This window comes from Haemaphysalis longicornis, unplaced genomic scaffold, assembly GCF_048455015.1.
Source record: "Haemaphysalis longicornis isolate Haplotype H1 unplaced genomic scaffold, Haemaphysalis longicornis Haplotype H1 scaffold_7, whole genome shotgun sequence".
Taxonomy (NCBI): domain Eukaryota; kingdom Metazoa; phylum Arthropoda; class Arachnida; order Ixodida; family Ixodidae; genus Haemaphysalis; species Haemaphysalis longicornis.
Genome location: NW_027526422.1, coordinates 135,720,490 through 135,739,784, shown reverse-complemented (window position 1 = coordinate 135,739,784; position 19,295 = coordinate 135,720,490). Strand labels below are relative to the sequence as shown.

The following is a 19,295-nucleotide window of genomic DNA, read 5'->3' as shown; positions in this document are numbered from 1 at the left end:
ACCGAGCGGTGACATATGTTTTATATCATCGTTATAGGCAGGGTGTAGCAGCGTGCAGTGTACAGTGTGCACTGTCTTTAATTGATGCCTTGCGTCATGCAGGAAGGCCCGCTTCTGTACGGCTGACGAAATGGAAATTAATACCTGGGGATTTTTCAAAATATAAATCAATATCTGTGCCCATTTTTCTGTACATAACAGTAGTTAAGTACGTTTTAGATTGCGTTAGGCAGTGTGCAGCCTATCACTATCTTGATTTCCAGCTTTGTGCCGCGCAGGATGGGTGGTATTTGTAAAATACACAGAATGAAACATCGCACCCTGTTACAGATCCAAGAAGATCGCTCCTGTGTTTTTTCGACATTTACCCTTTACAGCGGGAGCCATGTCCTTTAACGGGCAACAAAAACAATAGCGCTCTTTTGGAAAATGGGGCAGGTGAGGTTTTCGCCTTAATACCCAAAAAAAAAAGCGTATGCATGCAGCCAGAGTTGGTTACGGGCACTTTGTACTTTGTAAGGAAGAGAAGAAGTTCTGGAGAGCCCTCCGCCCCCAATTCGGGTCTCAGACTTTCCTGCGGCATCCAATGCAAAAGTGCCGTCACTGCTAAGAAGAGATGGACCTCAACCTATTACTCTCAGCATAGCTGATTGGCCGTTCAACATACGGAGGGGCTGGCTTGAGCCTATCTTAGCTATATCGCCTAGAAAACGTTTTCCTCCGTAGAATACGTTTGCGCCTTCTTTAAAAGCTTTGCAAAACACCGCGTAAGAAGTCCAACGAGACACTTTTCAATCACGCTGACCGTCTGCCTATAAAAGACTCACGTATATGTATGTTGGAGCGTGGAAACTCTTCTGCAATTGAAATGTTTGGCTGGAAGGTTGTCCCACCCTGTGAATGCGTGGATATATACGCGTTAATTGATGCTAATGTGCCCGCGAAAACAAAACTAATTTCGGACATAACTTTCTTGTTCTGAGGAAAGCCTGTCACGAAAAGCAACTTCAAAAGAAGCACAAACAATAGCAGTGTAACTACCCAAGCATGAAAGAGCTTCCTTGTCAACAAAATAAAAACCGTTCTTTACATGGAAACAAAACAACGGTCGCAAAAAAAGACCACAAAGGAGACAACAGTGCGATCACAATTCTCTTCATTTATTACACGACTTCCATCAAGCCTTCGTGATGGCAGTGTGACGAAGCATGACGCTCCGGAATTTGTGACTATATTCCACAATTGGCTGTATATACTCCTCAAAGAGGTGTTTCTGAAAAAGAAAACCATGAGAAATAAGGATTAGTGCTGGGTATATAAACTGTATTACAGTTATTTCTCATCTGTAATTTCTTCCCTGCCAAAACTTCGTGCATTCGTAACGTATCCGGAGCGGGCTTATTAGTGCAAACTGTTCAATCATCTGTTAGGCCACGAAAAAGTTAGGGTCGAACAGGTATTCGTGAATAACATCCTACGGTTCACAACATTGTGAGATCGCCTCATGCTATATGGGCCACAGGCTATAGCTATATTTAATATTACCCAAGCGAAAGCTGGACAGCATTTTAATTGTTCCTGTACGCGTATGCTTCAACAGGTGTATGTTATTAGGCTTTGACTCAATGTTCTATCACAAAAAGGCCCTGCCACATTCTGTATTCGAAATTACAGCCTCGGAAGATCTCGTCGGTCCGAAATGATGTAGCTATTTCAAATATGGTTTAAAGAACATAATACACCTGAAATGAGCCTCATGCTGATAAAACCTCTAACCATACAAGTAACTCCGACGAGCTCAACAAAATTCTCGTAAAGTACTCACACTTCTTCTTGCGGAGGAGGGTGGTGTAGTCGAAGGGAGAGCCAAGGCCGTAGCCGTAGTTCAGGCCATAGGAGCCGAGGCCGTGGCCGAAACCGTAGTGGCCGACACCGTATCCGAGACCGCTGACACCGTAGCCGTAGACTGGGGCGGCATGGGCGACGCCGTAGGAGGCGACGACTGGGGCAGCGTGGGCGACGCCGTAGGAAGCAACAACTGGGGCAGCGTGGGCGACGGTGGCAACAGCTGGAGCGTGGTGGACGGCGGTGGTGGCGACGGCTGGGGCAGCAGCGTAGGTGGCGACTGGGGCAGCGTGAGCGACGGTGGCCACGGCTGGAGCAGCGTGGTAGGTGGACACGGTCTTGGTAACAGCTGGGGCAGCGACGGCGTAGCTGGCAGATGGGGCGTAGCTGTAGCCGAGGCCGAGACCAGAGTAACCGATGCCATGGGCAAGACCGTAGTTGGACAGCCCATAGCTGCCGTAACCGCCGTAGCTACCAAGGCCGTAGCCGACACCGTAGCTAGCGACTGGGGCGGCGTGGGCGACAGTGGTCACGGCTGGAGCGGCAGAGCGGACAACGCTCACGGCTGGAGCGGCTTGGTAGGTGGCGACGCGGGTCACAGCTGGGGCAGCGGCGTAAGTGGCGACTGGGGCAGCAGCGCGGACAACGCTGACGGCTGGAGCGGTTTGGTAGGTGGCGACGCGGGTCACAGCTGGAGCAGCAGCATAGGTGGCGACTGGGGCAGCGGCGTAAGTGGCGACTGGGGCAGCGTGGGCAACGGTGGCCACGGCTGGAGCAGCGTGGTAGGTGGACACGGTCTTGGCAACAGCTGGGGCAGCGACGGCGTAGCTGGCAGCTGGGGCGTAGCTGTAGCCCAGGCCGAGACCAGAGTAGCCGACACCATGGGCAAGGCCGTAGTGGGACAGACCGTAGCCACCGTAGCCGAGGCCGTAGCCCCCGACTCCGTAGCCGCCAAGGCTGTAGCCGGCAAGGCCGTGTCCGACAAGGCCGTGGCCACCGTAGCCGGCGAAACCGGTGTAACCAGCAAAGGCGCTGGTGGCCAGAGCGAGGACAACGCAGGCACGAATCTGCACAGTAAGTAGTCATCGTGAGAGTTATACCTTTTCACTTTAGAACTTCAGCGATTTTGATAAGGATAAGACGTGGCGTAGCTATGTAGTGACAGTTTAGGGTCCATTCATGTTCTCGTTTTAGGACGCATTATTATGGTAAGTTCTTTAGCACTTTCACAAAGCTTAGAAAGACGTTTCCAATGCTTATGCGTATGCCAAAAGCGGCCGCGTTATTACACGGGTATCCATGTTAAGAAAAAGTGTATTATTTTGTGTGCAGAGGCAGTTCTATTATGCCGCAGCTTTCACTCATCAAAGTTGTCGGTCCTCTATCCAGGCTATTCGACAAAGTTAGACGTTCAGCTCCAACAAAGTGTTTATCCGTACTGATAGAGCTATATTCACGCTACCACGTAGGATTCGGTCTTACATTCAATGGATAAGCGTTTTTTTAGAGATGGCCGCTAGTTGTGTTACACCGCTTGAGGCTCTTCGCTATAGACTGGTGTTTTCGGAATACGTATAGCAGGCAAACTTACCATGGTTTCTTTTAGCTGCTGATCGTCCAACTGCTGCTTTCACTGCAGTTCGACACAGCTTTTATAGCAAACCACTCGTAGCTTCGCGAAGTATTCTCTGAGCCCTTTGAGAAAAAAAGAAACAAGAAATTGAAATACGTGAGTGCGTGTAAAAATAAAGAAAGGATCGCTTTAGCATTGCACTCTGAATGGCAAGTAGGTATCGCGCGATGTTACGTGCAAAGCTGCAAGAGACCAAGGACGTCTTCACGATGCCCGGTGACCTTGGTATTGCTAAAACCGTATGATTTCGAAGGAACGTTATTATTTTTTAGTGTGATTCGTCCATTATTGTACACGTTAATGTTTACAAATAGAAATATGCCAAAATGTGCACGATGACGGAAGCATGCAACTGGTTTTTATTCCACCTTTTCATTGTTCCTAATGCATAGGCTATTTCGAAAGAGCTGTTCAGGTGCATAGGAGGAGCGACTACTGAAATAACCTGTTGCAGGCTGCACTGACCTTTCTTTCTTTGCAAGTGTCTCGGCACGTTTTATGCAAAGTAAACTGCACAGGGACAGAACTATCACAACGCCATCACGTACCCCTGAACCGGATGTCGGGCTTGATTGTACGTGCCTGAATAACGCCAAAAGTTGCGTTTTCAGAAACCAGAAAGTTGCAGCCAGCCGTGTGCCGAATGTGGAGTATTAAACCAGGACGGCAAACCAGTCGCACACCGATTGGCAGCACAAAGTCGCCTTCCCTACGCGGTCACTTCAAACACAATCGGGGTTATTAGAAATCGAAATGCTTATGATTTACAGTTGGAAAAAGCATACATCCAGGGAAGATGGTGTCTGGTCCTCTTTTTTCAATGCAACATGCACAAGTCTTATTTCAGACTAACTTTGATGCGGATTTATTTATTTATTTTGCAGTACCTCACATACTCCGAAGAGCATTGCGTGACGGGGGAGAAAGCTAAACAAAAATACACGGCGCAGTACGTAGAAATTCCATTAGGGTAAAGAAAGAAATCCACCACGAAGCATCATAAATTTGGTAATGCAGGATATTATGGGCATCATGGTGTAAGGTGGGCAGAGAAGTAAAGCAGAAGTAGTGCGAAATGGTGTAAAACATATTATTATACCACAGTATCATTATATCATTTTGAGCAAGTGTTAATGCACTGAAAGTAGGCTTCAATATCAATTTTAAACAAAGAAATAAAAATAGTTTACAATATGACAACTTAAATATCCGCGAATAAGATTTCAAGCAATATGACTGGTCAGCAGCTTAAGAAATGCACCATGGTTCGATAAGGAGTTTATGGCGTTTGCAAGATCATTCCCAAATGAAAGGGCACGTGGCAGGGTAGATGAGTGGAAGGAACGTGTTTTATTAAATATTCACTTGAAATTGAATTGATTATGACGCCGTGCTGACATGAATAGGTGCTTCCAGAGGCAATGGGGATGGCGTAGCTGAATTTATGCATTTGTGCGGAAGACATCGCACAGGAATCTAGCACCGAGTTCCTAATAGCTGAACTAATATATCTATTTTCATTTGAGTAATATTAGCATGGTGGTCATAATACCGAGAAATGAAGCCTGAAGCTTTAAGTTGATTTGATTCTAGTGATGGCATTAAATGAGCTTGATGTGGTGACCATACAGATGAAGCAAACACTAATTGTGGACAAACGAAAGTTAATACCCTAATGTACAGATGTCGATAGGTGCGTTACGGAAGTTCCGGCGTATGTAACCTAATAATTTTGATGCTTTGACACCGACTTCATGTATACGGTACGACCATGACAAGTGAGGTGTTAAGTGTACCGCTATTTATTTGTATGACGTTGTCCTTGTGAAGTGAGCGGTAGTAATAGATTATGTGCTGTTACATTTATTTCGCAAGCGAGAAAAAGAAATTGTTTGGTACTTAGAAAAGTTTAGGGTGATCTGCCAGGTGTTGAAATAATATTAAGGTTAGGTCATTTTGAAGGGCGATATGATGATGAGGAGCGGTTATGGGACGATATATAATGCAATCATCTGCAAAAATCTGCATGGAAGACGAGTTATTAGTAGGCTAGTCAGTAATGTAAGTTAAAGAGAGTAAACTGCCACGAACGCTACCATGTTGGATGCCTAATGTGACGCCAGTAAAGGAGGAGGCGAACCTATTGATTATAGTAAGTTGCTGGCGTGAGAATAAAGAGTGACAGAGCCACGATAGTGTTACAGAATTTATTTGAAGAGACGATAATTTAGAGACGTGGCGGCACTGGGATACGCGGTCAAAAGCATTAGAGGAGTCTAAAAAATACAATCAGTTTGTATGCTGTTATCCACGCTAAAGCGGAAGCCGTCGGGTACTGGAATATTTGAGTGTCACATGAGAAGAATTTTGTAAAACAGAGTTGATTAGTGAAAACATTAACACCAAGTCACCCTGGGAAGATGGTTGGTAAGCGAAGCTGGAAACGACACCCATAACGATTACCCATACGACGTCACTTGGACTCGCACACGTGTTTCTACAAATAATGAAACCATAGACAAGTGAAATGCACTTAAACATACCCTTTATTCGTTGAAAGAGATATTGTTTGGTAAGCTGAAATCAATGCACGAACCACTGGTATAGCGCATGAGTGGTTGATTGATTTGATTGATTGTGGGGTTTAACGCGCCGACGCAACGCAGGCGATGAGGCGCGCCGTAGTGGAGGGCTCCGGATTAATTTCGACCACCTGGGGATCTTTATCGTGCGCCGAAATCTCGTACACACGGGCGTTTTTGCTTTTCGCCTCCATCAGAAAAGCGGCCGCCGCGGCCGGGAATCGAACCCGCGACCTTGTGCTCAGCAGCGCAACGCCTTAGCCACTGAGCTACCGCGGCGGGTGCGCATGAGTGGTAACTCTTTTTTTATAAAGTGACACAAAGCTCAAACCCGGTGTTAGACCATCTCACTTCTCCGTCTCTGCCGCCGCCGACGGGGGTGACGAGATCGGTGGCACAGACGTCGGCGGCGGCAGGACAGAGGGGAAGTGAGGTGAGATGCGGTGGTGTTAGCTTCTTTTAATTTTTACTGATTCCCAGCGCGTGCGCAAGGCGTCCACACGCTCGCTACATACGCCATGGCTGGACTGCAGAGTTGCGCGAAACGTCGCGCGACGCTATCACGTGGCATTCAGCAGGCAGTGCACGTGGCAGTGTACCATATGTCTCCCCCGGCTGCGCGTGGGCTCGTAATTCAATCAGTAAGACAGCGGGTTCTCATTCTGTTTTTCAATTAGTTCCAGATTCGATTCCAGGCGGTTGGAGTAACTTCTTTTAGCAGCGAAGCTATGTAGCAAATGGTGATTTATAATGTCCGCAGGTAAAATACCATAAAAATGCCGAGTGCGGGCACGTACGTAAGCGTGCGCCTTTTGGCGGCTGCTCCGCAGTTAACAAAACGAATAAAATGCGGAGACCTCATATGTGCATTCCTCGCGACGACTGCACAGGGTCCCCGCGCACATTTATCAAGCCAAGCATACCGGCTTATGAATATTGGCACATATTACGGTGACCGCCAGGATGTGAAAAAACCAAGAAAATGGCGAGCGATGCTGTGTGCGTGCCCCGCGGCGGCCTCCCAGCCTCCCCGGCGCACATTTGCAAGCCATGCATACCCACTTACGAAAAAAATTGGCCATGATTGGCCAAAAAATGAACTCAAGCATTCGCCGTAAACGTGGCAACGCTTTCTCGCAACGAGAAAGACACGTCATAGCGTACGCCCCTCGAACGTGATGTCCTATGAATACAACTTCCACAAAAATTAGGGAAGCTCACACTTATAGCAACAAGGATGGAGCAAAGGTCGTTCCGACAGCGAAGAAGAAGCAAAGCGGCTGCAATCACGCACTTATACCTTTGTAACGGTTCTGAAGGTTCCGTACAACTGCGCTACCTTCAAGCCTTACGCTTTAGTGTGAGCTTCCTTCATTTTTTACTCTTTCGCTGCAGTTTTCTGTTGCCACCAACGGCCGCGACAAGGCCCTTGGGAGGGGGGGGGGGGGGTAGAGCTAAAAAGCTTCGATTTAAAAGAAACTGCTTGAACCGAGGCGACATTAAATCTGGAAGGTGGTGATATGCTCGAGGAGCTTGCAACATTTCAAAAGAAATATTGAAATACAAATGCAAACAAATGCAGCTTTATTTCAAAAGAAATAAAGCTGCAGAAATTTACGGCATTTCTGTTGCAGTCCTGTGTAGGCGTTCTGAGCGTCTTAAAGATGTATTACTCGCTATAATCAGGAATATAGTCCGTACACCACATGCACCTTCGGACTAAAACAGGCCCTTGCACCCTATGGTAGAAAAATCGCCCGAAAAATTGCGTTTCAAACTACCGTGGAATTTCCATTCTTCCTACCATTTCCCTTATTTTAGAAAAACACATTGCAACAGTGTTGCTGAGCGTCCTTCATACACATGGTGTGATCTCGCCCAACAAGTTCGGTTTTGTCAGAGGGCGTGGAATAAAAAAAGCTCTAGAAGAACTTTCTGCTTTTCTAATCAATGCTTTAGAACATAGTGTATATGCCTGCGCCATGTTTTTGGATGCTTCCAAGGCATTCGATTCTATTCACCACTCCGTTTTATCTTATAAACGGTTCCAGTATGGATTCAAAGGTCCGTTTCTATCTTTAATTAACCAGTACCTATCCAATCGTCCTCATATTGTTGTGTTGCGTTCGATGAGAAGCAATCCAGAGCATTTATCCTCAGGCGTCCCTGAGGGGTCTGTTCTTGCTCCCAGTTTATTTATTATATACGTTAACGAACGCAGTAGTCCTTGAACTCATTCCAGAGTTCCAATATGCGCACGATACGGTACATGTATCCAGACGTATTAACTAGGAACTAGCAATGGAATACCTGCAGCATGACTGTATGCAAGTAATGTGGTGGTGCCACGATAATTTAGTTACAATAAACAACAATGAGTCACAACGAGAATGCTTCCATAATCCAGCTCAGCTTATTCCTCAGCGCGTTCCAATGTATTTGTATACTAGCAATTGTGTCCAATGTGCATGTGCACCTGTTGCCCAACTATCTACTGTAAATACTTAAGTTTATTATTTTATTTTGATATGCCCTGGAATAAACATGCAGCGTACGTATGTACCCAACTCAGAAATGTTCCTTTTCTCCTATTTTCTATTAAAGCCTTATGTCCGGTATACATACGAAAACAAATATGCTATCCACTTGCTTATATTGTCTTGGGGTGTGGCATTAGCAGTTTTTACTTCTGTACCGCCTTCTGAAAAAGAAAAATTAACTGCATATTAAAATCAGTTGTCAAGTCAGTAATGTATGGTGCATCGCTTGAGTCGCATGTAGACGTTTTTCAGTTGTCAAGGATGCACGACTTCTTTGTGTTGTTCAAATATTTTTGGTCACATGAACACTGTATAATGTGCACACCGCAACGTGGCCTCCGCTTACGAGAATGCTTTGTTGTGCCGAGGGTTCACACAAAGTATGGTGATCGGCTGCGTACTTTCCAGTCCCTTCTATCCTCAACTCCAATCCCTCCGACCTGTTTTCTCTAAGCTCCCGTTCTCAAGTTAGACACGCTGTTTTTGTATTACGCGGGTGAATGTTGAATGGTTGAAGCTTTCGAATGTATTCTCTGGAGATTTTTTAATTCCCCAACTTCTTTCTGTAATTTTAATTTTTTCTCTTGATTTTTATTTATTTTTATTTTAGTACTTTTTTTTTCCTCAGCAGACGATAATGTTTGTATCCCTGCGTCCGTAATGTGCAGCAACTGCCCGGCAAGGCCCCAACAGGCCTTTTAGATGCGACACATCTCATTCACTCGCCTTGTCCCTGCATCCATCCGGCGTTGTTGTCGGCGTTGTCGGCGTCCACCCCTCCCCCATTCTCCTCGCCGATCCAGCTGCGCTCTCCGCCGCTCACCCCCTCTCCTCTCCGATAGCGAACACTCTCTCGAGGAGCATTGGATTGCATAGAGTTTCTTAGTATGTATACTAGAGAGGAAACTGCGCCTCGTAAGCCATGTCGTCATGGGGGTTCATTGGAAGACGCCCTTTTTGGTTTGGGCTTGGCATGGCAATTGGATTCTTAAGCCGTTTTTGGGATTTGCTTTCTTCACTATGCATTAACACGTTTACGAGCTACAAGGAAGCCGAAATCCTCACGTTTCTGTGGTATCCGTGTTCAGTGAAACAGCAGGCAATGCGTGATCGCACCTGACGTTGCCCATGCCGCAGTGGAAGGACGTATGACTGAGCGAGTAATATGCCGCCGCGAAATTTGTAGCCGACGAAAAGGAGAAACAAAACGTACTTCGACGAAGACAAGATACGGCAGATACGGGCGCTTGTATACGCATACTATCTTGTCATCGGGCACGACTGTTTAACGCCACGATTTCTTTTTTTTTGTTAAACTAGCTGGCGGTCACTGTGCACCGGTTCACTACGAAGGAAACGTTTTCATAGGCACGCTCAAAAAACTTTCCAAGCTCTTCAAGCAACTTGTTATTTGAAATAATGGTAAAATTAATAAAATCACAGTCTCTAATGAGTGACTCCCCCCCCCCCAAAAAAAAAAATATTGGCATTGTTCGTAACTACAACCTTGGCCTGCGAAATAGCAGGCACAATCGTTCCGGCAAAATTACGCCTTACTTCTTTTTTCCTTCGTTTTAAAACAGCCTGTTTTTGCTTTCCACTTAATTTAGTGCACACTATTCTTCGCGTTTTTGTGGCACTTTGTTTAAATGTGCGGTCACTAAAACGTTCCAATCCAAGCCAATGATGAAACTAAGGCGAGCGCGATGTATAATGGCGGCCCAGACGACCTTGATGTGAGCCGCATAGGCGCTAGCGCCAGATTCCTCTCTAGTGTATACTGTAAGAAACTCTATGTTGGATTCGTGGCCTCCACGATCGGCTACCGGCGGCGCGCCGCCGGCAGCAAATCGCGGAGGCCACGTTGGATTGGAATCGATTGGCTTGGCTTGGCTTGGCTTGGCTTGGCTTGGCTTGGATTGGATTGGATTTGGATTGTATTGGATTAAAGTGGATTGCTTTGGATTGTGTTGCGTCACAGCCGTGGCAGACGCACTGGCGCCGGCACATGTGCAGTACTCTTTCTTCCGCGGTTTCCCCTCCTTCGGCCGCGCTGCAAATATAACCGGTGTGCCGCTTTTCGGCGGCCTTTCGGTCAACGGTTGCTCTCCGCTTGCGCTTGAACCCCCCTCAGCGTCGCATCACACCAGGGTTCCCTTGAGGGGAGGTGGGTGCAATTTTTTTGGCTTGGGCTGGCCCACGCATGTATTCAGTGCTGTGAAATAAAGATTATTATTATTATTAAAGAATGCAATTCAGTGAAATGGGGCGATAGTTATCGGGGGAAGTGTCATCGCCACCTTGATTGACGGGAACCACTTTTGCAATTTTAGAGTATTTGGGTAGATGTCCGGACATTAAGTATTGTCGAAAGATGTGAAAAAAATCTCACTTGAAATGAATATCGTATTTTGAACACCTTAGAATTAATACCTTCCATGCGAGCGGAAGTTGAAGTTTTGAGGTTAGTAATTTGTGATACGATTCCCTGACTGTGCTTTCGATGGGTTCTTCGAATGACCTCACAAAATTTTCAACTGCAAGGATGTTGGAATGATCTTCCCACGTAAGAACAGATGCAATATACGTATTAAATGCTGACGAGCAGTCTTCGATTCTAACAGGAATTTGATTGTTCCCATGTAAAGAAATCTTATTATCTGCTCTAACACGTGAAATTGTGTCCCAGGCATTCCTCTGATTAGATTTGAGAGGCGATGGCAAGTCGCAACGAGCATATTTGTGTTTAGCAGCGGTAATAGCAGACGTGTAATTATTCAGGCACCCCTTATCTTTCGCCCACGAACTTGGGCTAGAAGCAGGATTTGCGTTCAAATACAAGCGTTTCTTCATCTTCCTCAAATGTTTGAAATGCGTACAAAAACAAACACCGGGACACTCGCTTTCCAAAGCGCGCAAGGTCGCGCCCTGTTTCAAGGACACGGGACTTTTGCAGCAAATTGTGTACCTGTATCCCCAACTGTTTTATTTCTCTGGGCAAAAACGCTAAGGCGCCAAGGACTAAGGAACAGAGAGCACAGTATCGAAACCGCATTATACACTTCATAACTTCCAAACCACTTTATATATCAAAACAGAATCATCGAAACCGCATCGTACACTTATTCACTGCATGTTTCACCCCTTCCTATGTTTCAAGTTAATGGAGATGGCCCGGAATTGTATCTTAGAATGCCGCCACGAAACCATAGGCTCGACGCCACGGCAATTCCGTACTGGAAGTTTCTAGGCATAAACAAACTAACCGGCAACACTTCAACATTAACGTTAATCCTTCCACCCCAGCAGACACAATAGCCCTCCAAGAAACGAATTGAACACGAGATTTCCAAGGTATGGAACATACCCACACGCACTCAACCGAGGAAAGGACCAATCTATTCGCTTTAAACACTTGCTGTTGCCCCTCGCGCAAGCCACTCGGTGTGTAGAAAACAGTATAATAAGACCTAATGTTAGCACGAAATCACCCCACACTGATACTAAATCACGTTGAGGCTCCACAGTAGATTGCGGGTGGGGTGGGGTGGGGTGGTGGCGAGAGCAACACCAAGAAGGGACAAGCGTTAGTGAATGTACTAAACCAAAACTACCTCGTCCTGTTTAATGAGCCTGATACCACAAACAGAGTTGGCCCCAGCATGTCAAGAGACACAATCCTAGACCTCTTGATGCTCTGACGTCCGCTCGACGCCTCCTGGATGACTATTACAACCAACCAGTGGTCTGAGCCGGGGTGGTCTGATATATAGATAGTGGTCTGAGATAAAGATACACCTCTTAGTTAAAGGCAGAAATTAGAAAGCCCTCATCGGTGCAGCCCGCATTGTCGAATCGGAACCATTTGACAAGACCAGAATGCTTGGGAGTGATTATGAGGACTCTCGTATGAGGATTGGGTGCGGGAGATAACCTCAGCCGTGAAGACGCAAACTCAAGTATACAAGAGACGCATACAAGAGTCCCCGCAGACACCCAAGAATTCACCACCTGTGGAAAGTCGTCATAGCCTCACCAGAAGAGGGAAAAATAGGCACATCCGCAAGCTCCGCACGAAAAGTGTTGATAAACACGGAAGTGGCAGAGCACGCAGCAGAATTAGGCAAAGAAAATTGGTTCAGTTTATGCGACGAACTCTAGGCCACTCTATAAACGACGAAGGGCTGGCAGCTGTTGTGCCACCTAATCGACCAACTAAAGAGCAATGGCGAATCATAACTTAGCCTGACCCGCACACTCAACGCAAGTCAGGGAACTACATACCAATTTCTGCAAGATCTGGAACGTAAATGCCTGAACTCGGGATGTAACTTAATCCCTTCTTCAACATAACTCAACAAAAAGATACAGCTTGGGTCACGTCGGGGTGGCTGGAGAGTACACCGAACCTAAGACACGCCCTCAGGGCCGACAACGTAACCCTGTGGAGGATAAAGAGTCTGCAAGATACTCTTCAACTAGCCGCCAATACGGGCAACCAGTATGTGAAGAAAGGTGGTTGGAGCTACTCACCACAAAAATCAGAACTTGTATTTCGGCGCCGCCTCCACGAACGAGAAGATAACGCCTAGGTCACCCTTCAGGAACAGGTCATCAAACCAGGCACAGCGCTTTGAATTACGCATCTTTTATAGAACCCGTCTGAAGGAACGGCCATTTCATACAGCCGCTTACATACATGAGAAAAGGTGCTACAGGTTCCCGCAAGACTCACCGATTGGAGCAGCGGCATCAAAGAGAAAGGCAAGCTTCGTCTATTCCAGACTTTCATCCTATCAAGAATAATTTACTCAGATCCATCCGCAGTGCTAAACAAGAGAGAAATCGACAAACGTAGCACCGTCGAGAGTAAAGCAACGAAACAAGCGCACGGCCTTCCAATGAGCGTGTCCAAAGACAGGCCAGTAAGCGTTCCGCTACACAATACAGTCGACTAGCTAGTTGAAGGGAACGTGTCTACCCAAAAATCTCGCCTCACAGCCGAAAGGTCCCTGCCCAATTAAAACTGACGCCAGTGCCGGACGCTGGCCGAAACAAAGGAAGTGCCGGAGAAATGGTGGAGGCAATATTAATCCGTCCTTTTCAAATTATATGAACCCGTTCACCATCAGCGTAGGCGAGAAGCAAGAGCCAGAGCTCTGGACAAATGGTATGGATGTCTGCCCGCAGTCTTCTGCGCAGAATCAAATACATACGGCGAGGACAAGCCAAGTTAGCGGTGGTCTCAAAGTAGTATCAAGGCGGGCTGGGTGGCTCCGCTTACATAGGGCATACTGACAAGCAAGCCACCAGACAGGGGAGTCGCGGTGGTGTCTGAAGTGGCCCCCTCCTCCCTGGAACGCAATGGCTAAGCCCACCTCAGCGCCCGAGGTTTTATTGACCCGGTCACGGAGGACCCACCTGAACATACGCCACTCACGACCTACCAGGAAATTACACAGCATTACGGACTCAGTCAGAGAACACTTCCGTGGGCCCACCCACAGCAACGAAAGCCCCAACAAACCACACTCGGACTTGTGCAAACCCACACCCATCTTCACTCAGTACTGTTGCACCTAATGTTCCCAACTCAACATCAAGCCCAGTGCAAATTGTTTACGCAGTAAGGAGCACTCAAGCACGTTATTCTTGAATGCAGCCAGCCTGCTTTGCCACATGCACCCTCTTCCCTTTTCTCCGAGCAGTGGGAGAAGCTGCTGTTCAGCTCCATCCCTTGCGGTCAGCTCCTGCTGCTTGAGAGAGCGGCAGCACCCAGGAAGGCGCATGACTACCTGTAAGGTACGCTCCACTACCACAAGGCTCTTCTGAATAACTAAGGTTTCTCTCTTTTTAAAGTAATACGGCATATAATAATTTCGAGGTGTGCTTTAGGGAGCTCATTAATACCTTCTTTGCGGAGGTTGGTTGTCGTTTAATGGTGAGCGAGCCAAAGCAGGAGGCTTGTCGATGTAGGGCGCTTTACACACACTCGCCGTAAAACAACAAATTCATCGTTTACGAACCCGCGCATGGCCTGTTGAGGACCGACCGGCCGTACCTCTTCTCTATCGAGTGGCAGTGTGGGAAGATTTTTTATCACGGATGACGAAAAGATGGAGGAGCCGATAAAAATTTATAAAATTTGGATCACGTGGTAAAATGGGCTACCATTTCCTCACACGAAATGACGCTTGCCCTGCTCCGCCAAAAACTTTGTCCACACTTGCGTACATTCCAAAATACGTCCACGGTAACCTAATAGAATTCTTCATGTCCCATTGGCAGCGTTACAGCTGAGGTCAAAGAGCACCGAACACCGTGTTACCGTGTTTTAAAAGTGGGAGCCGTCGTGGGAGAGCATCTGCTGAACTTTCCAATCTCTGTGCATTACATCTCTCGACGTCGGTCGAAACGATATGTTGCAGAATAATAATACATAGTTATACGCACGTACAACGATCTTTGAGATCGAATGCAGCACCCCCCCGGCGCAATGAGGATGGTGGTAATATAGCAGGTGTGAGGATGATACCGCTACTCTGGTAAAATTTGTATGCGTACGTTCCACGGGCGCTTCGTGCGCCCCAGAGAGTTTTAGGATGGAGTTGGGATGCGGGGGTCAGATAGGTCTTAGATTTATGGGCACTGCTCACATTCTTGAGTAACAGCCGATCGGTCTTCTTCAGTAGACGCAAAGTGATTTCGTTACCCTGTTACCACTGTTGTGTATGCTTTATAGAATGGCAGACCAAGAAAACGGCAGAGAGAATGGCAGATTTGCTGGCGACCGCTATCTTCAGTACTTAGTTTTACACCAGTACTGTATTACGCTGCCCGCCCCCAATCAAATATTAGAAGGCCCTTTGACAAATTCCCCAAGGCGACCAGAAAATAATGAAAAATGCAAATTAGAAAAAGGGTATTAAACGCGGTTCTCAATGTCAGAATTCCAACGGGTAACCACGGGACTCAGAAAAGACATCGAACACAGAGACGCCAACAATGTAGCGGCAACGAAGGTTATTATAATTAACGCTACACTTTCAGATTTAAAATCATTTAAGCAGATTTAAGTGCCCGAGCTATATGTTGTCTAGCTCAAAGCTTCCAGCGCCCACTGTGAGCTGGCAAATCAAACCAGTAAATCATATTGTGGCATGTTAATGCTGGAAGCGGCGCTGGGTGTAGAAAATGACCTCTTCAAAACGCTTTGCCTTGCCCCGTGGGCTTGCCTTTGCTTGCGGTATGCTTGTTTGCAAAAGGCAATTTCAACGAGACGAACTGCCGGATCACTGTTACAGCGGCCGGGCTCTAGTTATTGCGGAGTGTACAGTAGCCCAAAGTTCAACAAAAACTTATATAGCTAGGAAATAACACAGCGAACAAATATAAACTGGCCAAATTTAAGAAAGCAGGAAACATGAACACCTTCAACGGACGGAATGGCTGATAGTTCTTTTTTTTGCGAAGGGCTTATGTGTCTGACGGTTATGATGATGGTTGGTGTTTAATGGCGCAAGGCCGACGAGGGCAAAGAGCGCCAGAGAAGTTATTTAATGAAAAGAAGTGATTACCACAAAAGGTAGGTATAAAACGTGTAAACTGGACATAGTAAGATCAATAAAGATAATGGTGATGGCTGGTGTATAGGGCCAGATTTGATTATGCATGATAGGAAATGAGGTTTAAAAACTTAACATCTGACAAATACTTAAACACGCATGTCACAAAAACCATGGCATCGTCACCAATAACAACGATGGGTGTAGGGGAATATGTTGTCTGTAGAGTTCTCTGAAGTGTTTGTGTCGTGTTGTGTCAAGTGCCTTGCATTGTATGAGTATGTGGACTACGGATAGGCCCTCCCCACACCTGCTACACAGGGGTCTTGGAGATCCCGTGAGCAGGTGCGAGTGCGTTACATGCGTATGGCCTATCCGTAACCTAGCTAAGGTAACTTCAATGTGCCTGTTGTGTGAGTCAGTAGTGTATTGTCCCAAGTGTGGTTTTTTTACGTGTAGTTTGTTGTCTTTCTGTTCGCTCCAGTTTGCTTGCCAAGTTTTACGGAGTTGTTGCCTAATGTGTGGCTTGAGGTCTGTGTAAGGTAGTGTTGCCATGTCTACTGTGTTTCGGGGTGCAGCATTGGCGGCCATTTCATCCGCCACTTCATTACTGCCAATGCCAGAGTGGCCTGTCACCCAACACACAGTCACCCCAAGGTTTGAGGAATAAGCTACCATAATTGTTTTGAAGACAAGATTAATGACATGGTTTTTTGATGACTTTCCGTATGATAATGCACGGACGACGCTCAGCGAATCTGTATAAATGACGGACGTAGGAATATGATGTTCAACTATGTGACTTACAACCAGAAATATGCCATATGCTTCTGGCGTAAAATTACTTGTATTAACATTCATTGTTCTACATGCTTCGAAATTGGGACCATGCGCAGCACAAGACACTGCAGTGAACGTTTTAGATGCATCACTGAAAAACTCTGCAGCCCTGTATTTATTCTGCACCTGCATGAAATGCTGCAAAATCCCACTTCTTGGTGTCCTGTTCTTATTGTATTGCACGAAAGACAAGTCACATGCCACAGGAAGAAGATGCCATGGTGCTACAAGATCAGTGTGAGATGATTTGAATGTGTCTAAGAAGGAGACCTCATGAATAGTCACCTCGTCCCTCACTCTCTGCGAGAAGGGAACGGAAATTGATGGGCGGTTTAAAAAGAGTTTAGTTGTGGACGTATCATTAAAAACTGGTTTAAAGGGATGGTTATTCATTGATGAAATTTTGGAGGCATATAGGAGGTCAACATAAGTTCGCTGGTAGGCTAAGCACCATTTGTCGGACTCTGCATAAAGGCTGTGGACAGGACTGGTACGGAATGCCCCACAAGACAGGCGAAGCCCCAAGTAAAGCACTGGGTCGAGCATTTTAAGTGCTGTTTTTGTGGCTGACCCATACACAACGCTTCCGTAGTCCAACCGTGACCCCACCAACGCGGCATAAAGTCAAAGCAAAAGTTGTTTGTCTGCACCGTATGATTGGTGAGATAAGACTTTTAGAATATTCATTGTTTTGAGGCATTTTTGTTTGAGTCGTTTTGTGTGAGGGATGAATGTGAGTTTCTCTTCAAACACCACACCCAAAAACTTGTGCTCTCTTTTTACTGGAATCGAGTCACCAAAGAGTTTTATGTCGGGATCGGGCAGGATGCCCCGCCTTTTTGAGAATACAACGCAGGTACTTTTAGAAGAATTAAGTTTAAATCCATTTTCATCTGCCCAGCGGGAAAATTTGTTTACCCCAAGCTGGACCTGACGTTCACAAATGGATATGTTACATAATTTGAAAGATATTTGAACGTCATCTACATACATCAAGCAGGATATGGTTGGCAGCAGTGCCTTTCGGAGAGAGTTCATCTTAACTATAAACAAGGTGCAGCTCAATACGCCACGTTGAGGCACGCCATTCTCCTGCACGTGAACGTTTGAGAGTGCCGTACCGACTCTGACACGAAATGTTCGTTCAGACAGGTAACTGGAGAGAGTGTTCAGCATGTTACCTGTTACACCATAGGATTTTAGGTCTGCAAGAATGCCATAACACCATGCCGTATCATAAGCTTTCTCGATATCAAAAAAATACGGTCATGCAGTACTGTTTGTTTATAAAGGCATCCCTAATGTAAGATTCCAGTGCAACTAATTGATAGTTTGTGGATCGCCCTGCCCGGAAGCCTGCCTGGCAGCTCTCGAGAAGACCATTGTACTCAAGAAACTACATGAGCCTCCGGTTAATCATCTTCTCGAAGAGCTTGCACATGCAGCTTGTCAGGGAAATAGGTCTATAGCTTGCGGGAGAAGAAGGGTCCTTCCCTTCTTTCAGAAAATCCACAACTATGGCCTCACTCAAAAGCCTTGGAAGGTGCCCCGATAGCCAGATAGCCATATTTGGTTGTATAGGTGCAGGAGTGTCTCAAGGGTGTCTGCGTGTACGTGTTGAATCATAGTGTATGTAATGTTGTCTGCACCTGGAGCAGAAGGTTTACAAGTGGCAAGAGCAATCTTCAGCTCATGAAGTGTAAATTCACAGTTGTATGCAGACTTTGACTTGTTCTGGTCGCGTATAGGCTTCTTTTCGGCAGATGTTTTGTGTTGCATAAAAGTGTTTGTATAGTGCGCAGAACTAAACACGTGTTGGAAGTGTTGTGCAAGTGTGTTAGCCTGATCTTCCAGAGTGTCCCCAGTCGTGCTAACCAGGGGCAGGCTATGTGTGTGTTGTCCTTTTAGTTTACGTATTCGGGTCCATACCTTGTGGGTGTCCGTGTATGAATTTATGGATGTGAGAAAGGCGCGCAAGCTCTCCCTTTTTGCCTCATGGCGCACAAGCTTACCTAATGCCTTCGCTCTTTTGGAAGAAATAATGTTAAAACTTGCGGTGTGTCTACGGAGGATGCCCCACGCCTTGTTCTGGGCCTCCCGTGCACGCTTGCAGTCATCATTCCACCAGGGCCTTCTCGGGCTGCGCGGTGCCCCAGAGGCCTCGGGTATTGACTTTTTGGCGGCGGCGAGAATGTGCTCCGTGACGAGCTGGGTTGCCTTCTCTACAGGTAAGTGTCTTATGTCTGTGTAGTGCAGTTGAGATGTCTCTGTGAATGTGTTCCAGTTTGCT

The 19,295-nt window shown here is 46.5% G+C and overlaps 1 protein-coding gene across 1 annotated transcript in view; it reads right to left on the bottom strand.

Moving 5' to 3' along the window:
* Positions 1-1,139: 1,139 nt before the first annotated feature.
* The window catches only part of LOC144147049 (uncharacterized), a 36,076-nt gene continuing 17,920 nt past the window's right edge, over positions 1,140-19,295 (bottom strand). Inside the window, exons 3-5 of the mRNA XM_077679077.1 lie at positions 5,224-5,228; positions 1,826-2,691; positions 1,140-1,273 (exon numbers count right to left, since the gene is read on the bottom strand). Coding sequence (XP_077535203.1) covers positions 1,272-1,273; positions 1,826-2,691; positions 5,224-5,228 — 873 coding nt within the window. The 3' untranslated portion in view covers positions 1,140-1,271. The remainder of the gene's footprint in view (positions 1,274-1,825; positions 2,692-5,223; positions 5,229-19,295) is intronic.